The sequence below is a fragment of the Coffea eugenioides genome, unplaced genomic scaffold (genome assembly GCF_003713205.1).
Source record: "Coffea eugenioides isolate CCC68of unplaced genomic scaffold, Ceug_1.0 ScVebR1_1434;HRSCAF=2281, whole genome shotgun sequence".
NCBI classification, from domain to species: domain Eukaryota; kingdom Viridiplantae; phylum Streptophyta; class Magnoliopsida; order Gentianales; family Rubiaceae; genus Coffea; species Coffea eugenioides.
Genome location: NW_020861837.1, coordinates 1 through 13,228, shown reverse-complemented (window position 1 = coordinate 13,228; position 13,228 = coordinate 1). Strand labels below are relative to the sequence as shown.

The window sequence follows — 13,228 nt, the reverse complement described above, 5'->3', positions numbered from 1 at the left end:
AAAAAAATAAATATGAAGAATAAAAATTAATTGAATAAAAAAAAATACAAGTATCTTGCTTTGTTTAGAGTTATTCAAACCTTTGTTTGTAAATCAAGCCCGGCCGGTATAACAAATATCTCTAAATTGTTACCTCCAAAATATGAGAGCCTAATCAAACACTCATCATCCTTGAAAAGTATAAACTTATGTCAAATCCACTACGCATGTATTTGCATGAATATCTACGTGTTCCCTACTCTCATAACTATAGTCGAAGAAAATCAACTGCCAATCAATAATATTACGCCATCATTAATTAAGCATGGGGAAAAAAATGGATGCATGGTTAACATGTCATGGCAAAGACGACTTATCCCAAGTATGAGCTATGATACCTCCTTCAAGCTTTTTTTTTTATTAAAATTGAGTTGAAAGATGAACCAAACTAGAAGTGACAAAATAAATATATAGATCATAATTGATTTTATATCAATGGACCATAGATTAAATGGTCCAATCCGCTCAAATCCATATAATAAATGGTTATATGTGAATTGGATCCAAATGGACGATGAATGTCTAATTATTTATTTAAAATCTATTTAACTAACACACATCTAATTGCTTTAACTAACACGCAGCTTAAATTGACACTACTAAGTTAATAGAATGTGTTTTGATAACTAAGAAGAATAAAAACAGAAAAAATGGACAAAGAAAATAAATAAAGCATGTAAAAAGTTGTAAAAGGCTGATTGAGAAGAAATCTTTGTCCGCGTGAGCGGGAGGAGTGTGAACGATGTCTTGGAAAAGTTTCAGCTCCTCCGCCACATTGGCTGCTGCTGAGTTGCTAAGTTGCTGCCTCTCATTACCGTCACTGTTATTCTGCACAACTTCGTTGGCCATTGCCAACGGGCATCTTTCTGCACACGACGGTGCTATGGCAGCAATCAAGTTTATGTAAAGCACTTTTCTTTTCTTTTCTTTTTTTTTAAAAAAATTACTCATCCTCTCTTTGTTTCTTTTAAAACGCTTTAATTCGACTTCAAAGTTTGAAACTGGAGACGAGGGCAGTCTTCTGAGATCTGGGTTTTTATGTCAAAGTTTTTCTTTTATTTGTCAAGTTTTTTTTTTTCTTAATCACTTACTGCGAGGTGGGAGATTCACTCAGCGTCATAATAAACATTTAGTACTACTGAAAAATGGTGGGTTTTCTCATTACCTTTTTAAATGGATTTAGATGGATTATGTGGATTATCCGTTAAAATTGTAGAGCCAATTGGTTTTTCTTGAATGTCCGTTAATATCAGAGGCGAAACCCTCTGATATGGGGTCAAATTTTAGTACAGTAAACCCTTTTTTTTGGCAGTACATTAAAACTTTTACAAAGCAAATATCAAAATTATATATATATATATATAAAGCAAGTTTCATTAATATATTGTAGAAAATTATCCAGCATAATTTGATTTACATCTCCGTTTTAATGGTAAGTTAAACATGCACTAAAAATAATAGATCTTCAAAACGTTCATAATTGTACCTTACAAGTACTCATCTTCTGAAAATGTTACAAAATCAATGCATTATCAATTTTGTTAAAACAACTTTTTCAATGTAAGTAATTGAAACTTTTAAATAATCTGTGAACTATCATCAACTTGATTTTTACGAGTTTCTTTTAAGAATGGAAACTTTGAAGTTTGAAAGAGTTAGTTTTTCCACTCCACTCAAGAAAGGTCATCCCTTGTTTTTAAAACTTTAGAAGAATTTATTCTTGAAATAACTTTCATAAATAACTTGAAACAAATTCAAAATTCTTGTGATGGCAAAATTTATGAATTTTCAATTATTTAGGGTCAATATATATAGAAAAGAAAATTTGTTAAAATTTAGTGGGGTCAAATAAGATGCAATATTAAAATTTTCTAAATTTCCTAAGCCTAACAGTTAACTTTTCAAAGTTAAGTGGGTCAATTGATTCCACTTACTTCCATGTGGCTCCACCACTGGTTAATATCCATCTAAATTTGTTTAATGATCCAAAACATTTAAGTGAGGTGGATATGTATGGTTAAATGGATATGAATTGAAACTGCCACTTCTAAATCAATCTGGTTAATGCTTGAAGGGAGTTCGATTTGGTAAAGGCTTATTCGAATTTGGTTCGCCAACTAATCAATCTAAATTTGAATAGTATTTTATGTTCGATAATGCTCAAATTTGATAAAAATCTCATTCAAATTCAGTTCGGCAACTAAACAAGCTAATTTGAAAAAATTTTAAATTCGTTAAAATAATCAAACAATTTTAAACAGTAAGGTGTTTAGTTTGATTAGGCTCGTTTACATTCCTAACCAAAAAGAAAAAAAATTATGATACCGGATAAAAAAGTCTACGCATGATGTTCCACGGAAAAGAACAAGGGCTGTATACTCCCAAGTCATATAAATTTTGTCATCTTGTTGAATAAACCAGAAATATTTGACTGTAAACAGATTACTTACGTATGATAATTGTTTTGATCTGTAAACATCACCAACAGCGTATGGAGTAAATATGGACTACAGGGGACATGATCCGAGAATGATGATCGTGGGCATGCAATCTCTGAATATTCAAATGTCAAAGAAGCACTTACTGAAGTAATGCAGTCTTAGAAATTATGCTAAATATTATTGGGAAAATGGCCAATTTAGTCCTTCAACTTTTTAACTTAAGGTGATTTGATCCTTCCTCTTTTATTTAGGTAATTTTAGTCCTTTAACTAAAATTAGTTACCAATTTCATCCTATTGCAGCGTTGCCGCCAGTAAAACTCTTTTCGGCACAAAAGTCACCATCAAGTTAAGGGCAATATAGGAATTACGAAATAGGGATCATTTTTAAAACAATGAATGCAAAATATTTTTTGTTACATTGGGGAGAAAACCAATTCTCCATTAATTTGGGGAGTAAAACAAAAGGTGCAATAGACCAAATTGTTCTTCTTCTCCACCTCTGGCTGATGCCGAAGCCCCACAAAACTGCAAAACCTAACCCACCAGTGGAATTCCAAACCCAAATCCCCAAAACCTGACTCAAAACTGCTAATTCATTTTATTTTTTGGAACCCCAATACAAACTCACTCATCAAGTCTCATTTCCCCAGCAAAATCTACTACTGGCATCAGAATTAAACTGTCGATAGGAGCTATGTAGCAGGAGGGGATGGATAAGGATGTAAAGAGGTCGAAGAAAAAGTCTGAATTGTAAGCCTAAAGTTCAAAGTCAAAATGCAATTTAAAATGATGATTTAAGGATATTATTTTCCAAGCTTTGATGCAACGATGATGAGGTAGCTATCGACAAGGGAATGCTTAGAAAACAGCTAATCCATTTACTAATTTGAATACTTTTCTTGAGTTTATCAAGAAAATTTTATATGTTGATAAGTCTTAATTGTAAACTAAAATTACAAGACATGTGATGATGTACAAAAACAATATTAATGAAGGTTTTTTTTTTAAGAAAAAAAAAAGACATATGGTTATTGGAAGTTTGGCAGGAGCGAACTGAAGAAGAAGAATTAGAGATGCAGCTGCTTATTGAAGAAGATGAAATGTTTTCAGCTTTACTCCTTAGCATTTTTCTGATTTTTTGTTTTGACCTTTAACTTGCAGTTCCTATATTGCCCTTAATTTGGTGGTGATTTTTGTGTCAAAAAGTAGTACCGCCACAAAAGAATGAAATTGGCTACTAAATTTAAGTTGAAGGACTAAAAACATCTAAATAAAAAATGAAGGATGAAATTGATTTAAGTAAAAAAGTTTGAGGATTAAATTGGTCATTTTCCCAATATTATTCTACAGGAAAATGGAAAATTTTGTGAACTTATTCAATGATGATCATGTTATATTCTCCGCATTTAATTATTTAATAATAGTGTTCACATCATAAAATCGCAAAATGGCCCAGCCAAATCTCTCTGAAAAGGTCTGTCAAGGAAAATATATATATATGAAGTCCTTTTCATAACACAAATAGCCATAGACTTTCTCTCCTTTTTTTTTTTTTTTTACGTAAACATAGCTTTTTTGTTGATATTCAAGAAAACACCTTGGTAAGAAACCAAAATCCATTTTCTAGCCAGGGAAAAAACACAAAAAGGTTATACACAACTCCCTACTCCTTATCTATACAGGATCAATGAATAAAAATACCTTGATCGAAATTCCGAGCTTTAGACACTTCCCAATTTTTAAGAGCCCTAGTCTACACTAGGATTTCCAATTCTCATGGCTTTGTTTTTTTTTTTTTTGTGATATCATGCCGTGCCGCGAGAACACTGTAAGAATATTCTTTTTCTTTTTCTTTGTTTTTAGTACAAAAGTCACGTAGCGGAAATAACATTAAAAATCTTACAAATAAGAAAGGCACAGGAGAAAACAAAATATTCTGTTTCAATTTACTAATTTCCCTTAACTACAAACTTAGGACTCCAAATCCTTAAATAGAGAAATATAACCCCAAATCCTATTCTAATTATAATATCAAAATATGACTCAACTCTATATCCTAAACCAACTGTGACACCAAATTTAATACAGTTATCAAATAACAAATCAATTTATAAAACTATTAAGATTCTAAATATGCTTTGTTAAAATATTTCAAAAATGCTTCCTTTAAACCAAACTCTTGATTTTGTTATCTCCAATGCCATTACGAGTTTCAATCGCTTTTACAACCTCTGTACCAGTATAACTCAAGTGGAACTCCAATTTGTAGTTGATACCTATCTGCATATTTGTGTGTGGAAGTGGACTATCTGCATACAATTTTGCTGCTAATTCTCCTCGATCAAAAAAGTCATCCATATTGACTCATTCGCAATTAGAGCCACCATATTTCCTTGATTAACAATCCGCATAATCATACTATTCATAATCTTCTTTATGGTAATAATTTCCACCAATAACAAATTCTCTCTCCGTGGCAATTCAAAACAATTTACGTACATTCACAAAATTTTTCTTCTCTGCTTGAATTTCTTGGTTTCCTTGGCATCAGATTTGATCAAACAGCACTGTAATAATCAACGATCTGGCTGGACCTTTTTTCTTTGATCACTATACAATACCAACAATCTTAATAGAGTCCCTCTGGACTTTTTTTAGACCTCTATTCAATTAGGGCCATTTTTTTCTAATTCCAATCAATGAATGACTACTCCAAGACCAACTCTTGTGGTCCAATTTTTCAATATACGAGTACTTTATCACAATCTCTGTACCCTTGGCACAAGTTTCTCTATCACAAATTCTGCACACCCTTCATGCACCATAGATACTTCAAGATCAAACTCGTGAACTTAAGGTTTTGATACCACTTGTTAGGATAAAAGATCACGCAGTGGAAGCAACACTAAAATCTTATAAATAAGAAAGGCATGGGAGGAAACAAAATATTTTGCTTCAATTCACTAATTTTCCTCAACTACAAATTTAAAACTCCAAGTCTTTAAATAGAGAAATATAACCACAAATTCTATTCTAATTATAATATCAAAACATGACTCAACTCTATTTTCTAAATCAACTATGACACCAAATCTAATATAGTTACCAAATAATAAATCAATTTTTAAAACTATTAAGATTCTAAATATGTTTGATTTAAAATATGTCAACATTTGTGATATGAAATCCTCCTCCTCCTCCTCCTTCTTCTTCTTGCACATTTTTTAACAAAAATATAAAACAAAAAAAGAGAGGATGTGTAACTACTGGCTTGAACAAGTGTATTCAAAAGTTACATGAAATAGAATAAGAATTGTATATTCTCAGTCATATAAATTTTGTCATCTTGTTGAAGAAATTTAAAATCATTGATTGTACACAGACTAGCTGGACAATTGGTTACATACAAATAATTGGGAGGCATACAAATAATTGGGAGACAATGTGACTTAACAAGGGCCCTGATCACGGGCATTCTAAATCTGAATGCTCAAATGTCACACGCAGTAGCACTCCAGCATCTGCTGCAGTTATGCTGTACTACGTAATTATATTAAATGTGATTCCTTTTTTCTTAAAATTATTATGACTTCTTCTGTTTTATTTTTTTGGGTGATATCATGTGGTGTTATTAGGGATGGCAACGGGGCGGGGTTGGGGCATGGGACCCCTCCCCCATTCCCCGCCCCGCTGCCTACAAACTCCCCCCGCCCCTGCCCCATCCCTCGTCCCCCGCTCCCCCCGTCCCGTCCCCGCCCCGCCCCGCGCACCCGCGGGGTTAATAAAAATTTGTTATATAATTTTATTATGGTTAAATTTTAGCAAATGATCAAGTACTAAGATATCAACACATCATCAAATTATTATTCATTGTAATTTTACAATTGAAACTTATAAAAACAATCAAATAAAAATTATTTGAATACAATCTAACATGATGAAATAAATATAACTAAAGTAGTTAAGTTTTCACTTTTGGCACAAATACAATCACTAATTCATTATTGTGCTTGTGCTTTTTTTAAGAAAAAAAGTTATTGTATTAAGTGTAATTAGGGATTTAGTATAAATGTATTAGTAAATTTAGTATAACCAATTAATAATTTGTATTAGTACACATATATAATTATTAGTATAATTAATAATATCAATTATATTATATATACTAATAGACATTAAATAATACATATAACTAATAATATCATTATCATAAGTTTGTAATTAATTAAATTATATACATATATAGTTTATATATTTATTTTTTTAAAGCGGGTGGCGGGGCGGGGGATGGGGCTGGGGTACACTCCGCCCCGTTTCTAAGCGGGGGTACACTCCCCCGCCCCCCGCCCCGTTTCTAAGCGGGGGGAAAAAAATTCGCCCCAACCCCTCCCCATTAGCCCCCCGCGGCGCGGGTGTCGCGGGCACCATTGCCATCCCTAGGTGTTATCAGCATCATTGGTTAATTTTATTAGCTTTAAGGTTATCATTTGGCATTAGCATAAACGTAAGTAGTAAGAATGTTTTTGAAATAATTGGGTGCAATATGCTACTAGTATGAATTCATGAGTGGATAAGGATAAGTTCAGAATATTCTTTACACTCAAAACTGGGTATCGGAAAAAGTCAAGGACAAAAAGTTAATATCCTCATATTCTTCTTCGACTGCTCAACATGGTCCAAGTCTATGCACGTGAATAAAGACGAAAAAATCAAATTTAAGTAATATCCGGAACTGTTTGCAATCTTCTTAATCAGATCCAAACCCAAATCCAAGTCTAAATCAGAATCTATCCAAAGCCATGACTGTGTGTGTATCACTAAATTTGTAAATTAATCTAATATTCTATGGTCATTAGATCAAACACAGTAAGACTTTATCACTATTAGATTAAAGGATACTCTCTTAACCTAACAAAACATCACTTAATCCTACCTTTATATTGCATTCAACTTCTTGAATGTTAATTTTATTATTTGAAAACAAAAATTGGATAATATTCATATTATTTTTGAACTCTATATATTTTTAAAATATTTTCACTTAAATTCTTTGTTGTATGTTCAAAAAAAATCCACGGATACCCATTGGATATCCAAATTCATGAGGGACTGGATCTAAGTTTGCTTTTTAGACCCATAAGGGTTTGGGTCTAACTAAAATTAACGAGTCTGAATTTGGATCAAAAAGATCTAACATAGATTCTACCTATTGATATGTCTAGCTCCAACTATCTGTTATAGCTTAAGCCTACAAAGAGAAGCAAGTGCCTCCTATAGAATATGGAATTTGTTAGACATGTTATGACAAGGAATAAAGTATTTTTTGTTCGTGTAAGTAGAAGAGTTTGAATTCAAAATCTCTCATTTACACTAATACTTTATTGTTCATGTAAGTCGGAGGGTTTGAATTCGAAACCTCTCATTTACACCATCTCCCCCGAACTACCCAACTCAACCCTTCCCCGATAAGGAATAAAGTATATTTCTTGTTCTCCCAAATGAAAAAATGAAAAACGAACAAAAAAAAAAACTAAAGTTTATGGTTAATTTGATTTTATATCCTTCCATTATACCCAAATTCTCACATCTATGCATAAACTTAAAAGCGGGACAAATTAGTTCCTAAAGTAATCAAGCCCACTTAAATAAAATCTATCAAACTTTAATCTCTAAAATATGAAATTTGTCCCACTTTAATTTTTAAAACATAAAATCTATCACATTTCCAACAACAATTTTATTTAAGCAAAACATATTTTATAAAGTTAAGGACTAAATTGTCTCACTCTGAAGTATAGAGACCAAAGTGGGAATCTGAATATGTTCACAGGGTGCAAAGTAATATTTAACGGTAACGTGAATTCTTTTGTTATCTTTTTGACCATACTGTCCTTATCGTCCACCACTTGCTAATTTGCTGCGATGTATGAGTCCTACTGATTCACGAAATGCTGATCTATGTGGACAGATATTTACACAGTATATGTGTGGGCAGATAATTCAAGAGAACATGATGGTCTAGTCTCTGCTATTTTCATATGCTCTTTGGCAACCACCGTCGCTAACCCTTTTGTTGTATTTGCATGTGGTAGCAACCGATTGATGAGGAAGGAAAGAGGGAAAGTGTGGACTAAAGATGAAAATTTTGGAGGGAGGAAATTTATTCAATCGTAACCAAAGTGGAAACTTCTGCCATGGAATTCAATTGTATCGTGAGAACTGAGAAGTAAATAAGAAGAAGGCAGGTAATTTAAAGAGACAGGTAACTTAAAGAACTGATAACGTCCACTGTTTTATTTCCAACTACGTGACAGGCTTTTCTTCCTGCAGTTTGAATATAAGGTAGGTTTGAAACATGACCAAATTTTAGCATGAGTCAAATTTCATATCCTTGTTTCTAATTACAAGTTTGAAGGTCATTTTTATACGCGCTTATGCAAATTTCAGTCTGGTCAAAATGTTGCCATTTTTTTTAGTCAAAATTTTTAGTCAAAATATTTTGTGGTTGAACAAAATATCTTACACTAATTGAGAGTGCATTCAAGTCATCTAATCACATGAAACAAGCAAACATGGAAAGTAAATAATATCATGCAAATTGCAACACATTCAAATATTCAATGAAATTATAGATGATGAAAATAATTTTCGGCCTCCAACAGAATCGATCTAATTATGCTTCTAATTCTAATCATACTGAGACTACCTAGCCATACTTATACCAAGAATGGCCCACATTCACAACAATTTTATTAATGTGGACAACAGGAGGAGTGACTGTCAATTTTTTAACCACGGTAGTGGCACTCTTGGAGAGCTCACCAACTTTGACTCTCACCACTTCCTTTGGTGAAAATGACAACGCCATACATGGTTGCTGCGGCAACCACACAAATTGCCATAGCCCCAAATAAGTGCGGTATAGATTTTTTCCCAGTTGAATAAGTACAGTTTAGATTTGTCCTCTTGTACTATTACTTGAAAGAATAATATGTTGGGTATAAAATACAAATGATTGCATCGCAAGTAAGTGTATTTAAACCTGGTCATATGCCACCTGGGAGAACCACATCACATGAACTATTAGAGCCTCAACTCACAAAGATGGAAATAGCCTTAGGGATGTGGATAGCAAATGTGGTGGGAATCATAACACTACTAGGGTGGGGGTTGTGGTGGTGGAATTATTTTCGATTTGCTCTACCGGTTACTTTCCAGCGTTTGAGAGGCAGAACCACGATGAAGCTTCCTCCTGGCCACATGGGGATTCCATTTTTCGGAGAAATGCTTCATTTTCTTTGGTATTTTAAGGTTATTCTTCGGCCTGATGACTTCATTAACAATAAAAGAGACAAGTAAGGTTTTTCTCTGTGCTTGAGTAGTTTTATTCCTTTCTTGTTCCATTTTATTACTAGTAACATAAGTTGCACAATTGTCCAACTTATTGCTACATACACGGCAGCCATTGGCCCAAGTTCATGGCATTTGGCTGTAGCAATTTCTGCAACATCTTGTAGACAATCGCAAGTTTACTTCCTCAAGTGCAGGTGCTCCACATGTTAGTTATGTGTCTTTTGATGAATTGAACTTAAAAAAGGATCAATCTCACTATCAAATTCTTGTAGTGTAAATGAAATTTGGAATATGAAACGAATGCTACAATAATAGCTAACAACTAATATTATGATGGATCTATGATATTCATTTTAATTGAAGAGCATGGTTTAAAATTATCCTCAATATTTTCAAACCCAGAAAGCTGAATGTTGTAGACATGTATTGATGGATGGATTATTTTCTGCAAGAAAACATATTTCTCCTAAAACATTCATAAACAATAGCATTTTTCTTAAGTTTTCAGGTCATGACACGTTTCTTCCCTTAATACAGTATAAAAGAAGAGTTTATATGCAGTCTAATTAAATCACATAAAAATCCCGAATTCTTCAACTTTATCAGCTGATGGTGCTTTATGGTAAACATTTTCACTCGAAAAAGTAATGGAGACTGGGAATTGGAGCTAAAAGTTTACCAGAAATTGCAACATTGCAGTCTAATCAAATCGCATAAAAATTCATACTGCCCTCAACTTCATTAGCTGATGGTGTTTTGTGGTAAAGATTTTCACTCAACATGTCATTTAGCATGCTTGAAAACTCTCTACAATCATAAATTTCTAATCAAATCAACAATAAATGTGAAGGACTAGGACAGGATAACTTATAAATTTGATGGGAGCTACTGCTGTAATTTTGCCTACAAATAGGCAGGTAAAGGTGATGTCATGCCACTCTAAAACAAAGTTATCGAACCCGATCTGTCTAAGCAGTTCAAGCAGCTAATCCGGTGAACTGGCTATTTAACTAGGTTGGATTGATAGTTGGAGAAGATAATAAAGATTTCTATTGAGAAGTCATTAACCCGTCGCTTCAATTGGTGAACACCGAAGCTTAATGGATTTAATCACCAGTTCAATAATTATATTTTCTTAACAATTATATTATTTCATTATATTATGACCCACTAGTTCAACCAATTAACTCGTGATTAAACCCTTGAACCGATCTACTTACCAGGCTGAGGACTAGGCCGGATTTAATTATTATGCTCTAACATGTTCCGAAATAATGAATTGAATAAGTTTTAGCGTTTGAATAGATGAAGATCATAATTACTTTATGCCCCAAAAATATATTTGAGTTATTGGTGCCAAGAGAATTGATTAAACAAACTATATTCATTTTGTCAAAATTGATGTTGCCTAACCTATTTTGAGAAATTGATGTTGTCACCGTGTGCTCATGTCAAATCCGCAAGTTGTCGATTAAGTGGGAGGTGAATTGACATTTCTTCTACCTAGCACAGTATTTTGACTTGTTGGTTACAAATTGTTAAACAATAAGCTTTCCCAAAAAAAAAAAAAGAAAAAAGCTACAAATTGACTTCATCAGCTGTAGAATAAAACTAATTAGAACTAACATGGTGCTTCCGAATTAATCATTTAAATCAGATATGGTGATGGAGAAGGATTATACAAGAGCCATCTCTTTGGTTCACCCTCTATAATTGCATCCTCTCCATCAGCTAACAAATTCATCCTTCAATCGGATGCAAACTTTGGCATGGGATGGCCTGCCACTCAAATTATAGGCAACAATTCCCTCCTTTTCCTTCAAGGATCATCACATGCAAGGATTAGAGGCTTAGTTGTGAAGATCATTAATCAACCTGATGCTCTCCGCAAGATAGCCATTATGGTCCAACCAAGAATAGTTGCAGCCCTTCGACTATGGTCAGAGAAAGGGAGAATTGTAGCATTGCAAGAAGCTAAGAAGGTAGACTAATATACGTATAAAAAATCTAGATCTATATAAAATTTTCTTGATACAAGTTATCATACTAATTTCAACTTTCATGAAATCTCTCTAGGCCATCATTTTCCTTATTTTTCATTATTTTTTCATTGTCCTTGAAGGTTACTTTTGAAAATATTGGGAAGTACTTTTGCGGGTTCGAGCCAGGACCCCATTTGGATACACTTGATCAACTATTTGTGGGTATGATCAAAGGAGTTAGAAGTCAACCAATTAAAATTCCAGGGACTGCTTATCATCACGCCCTCCAGGCTAGCAAATTCACTCTTAAGCTAAAATAGTACAAAAATGAGTAAATTCCCTTTATGGGAAGTTTTTAATTTCTAGAGTTCCAATTCTTGTATGAGCTAGACTTGAATTCCAATGACTAATCACAAATTTTCCATTCCACAGTGTCGGAAGAAAGTCATGACAATTTTGACCAAGGAGATAAATAAGAGAAAGTTTGAAGGCAATGCTGCAAGAGCTGAGTTTGATTTGTTGGACCAACTCTTGAACCTAAAAGATGACGATGGTCACCAATTACAAGATGAAGAGGTGCTTGATAACATTGTGGGCCTAATAATTGCTGGCTACGAATCCACTTCACTTTCAATTATGTGGATTTTGTATTATCTCGCCAAGTACCCTAATGTACTCAAAAAGCTACGGGTATAAGTAACTTCCAAACTCTAGCTAGATGACAACCAAAGATAAACTTCTTTACTTGTTCTTGATTACATTTATATATGTTTCCTTTTTCATGACTCTAAATCGAATCAACTGTAGGAGGAGCACATAAATGTTGGTACAAATGGTGATTTCATTACACGTGATGGCATTCTGAAATTGCAGTACACAAACAAGGTATATGTGCACCAAGATTATATGACAGAGATTAGTTAGGAAATGCTAATACTATTATTAATTTGTTAAAGGTTCGTCTATTTGGTGTCCTCTAAGGTAACAGACTAAGAAGTAGGTCTACATTTTTTTTTAAAATGTAGAAGAGTAAATTTTGTTGAAAAGTGTTGCAATTAAGGGAATGATTAGTAATTTTAAAGGTTTAATACTGGCCCCCAAACTTCTTTTTTTTTTTTTTTGTGCTTAGCTAGTTCCTTAAGAACACCAAATAGAAAAAAGAAAGAAAAAAACATTTACAGTAATATAGTAGTCGTGTGCCTTCTTGAAAATCTCATCATTTGTGGAGGATGCAGATGGTGGCGATGATGCATCTTGTTTTATAGGAACGTATTTTATAGATCCAACTTATCCCTTTATCATATAGTCAAAATTTATATATACCATCAGTTGCTTGACATGGTACTTTATTTTTGTTTGATACCACATAAAGAATTATGTGGCTAAGCATTCATAGGCAGATAGTTACTGT

General features: G+C 33.2%; 1 protein-coding gene across 1 annotated transcript; it reads left to right on the top strand.

Moving 5' to 3' along the window:
* Nucleotides 1–9,586: 9,586 nt before the first annotated feature.
* LOC113755354 (ent-kaurenoic acid oxidase 1-like) lies at nt 9,587–12,702 on the top strand (the record flags this gene model as incomplete). The annotated part of the gene is made up of 5 exons (XM_027299373.1): nt 9,587–9,837; nt 11,493–11,817; nt 11,958–12,107; nt 12,250–12,507; nt 12,625–12,702. Coding segments are annotated over exons 1-5 (1,062 nt in total), but the record flags the coding sequence as incomplete, so codon positions are not given.
* Between the last annotated feature and the right edge of the window lie 526 nt (nt 12,703–13,228).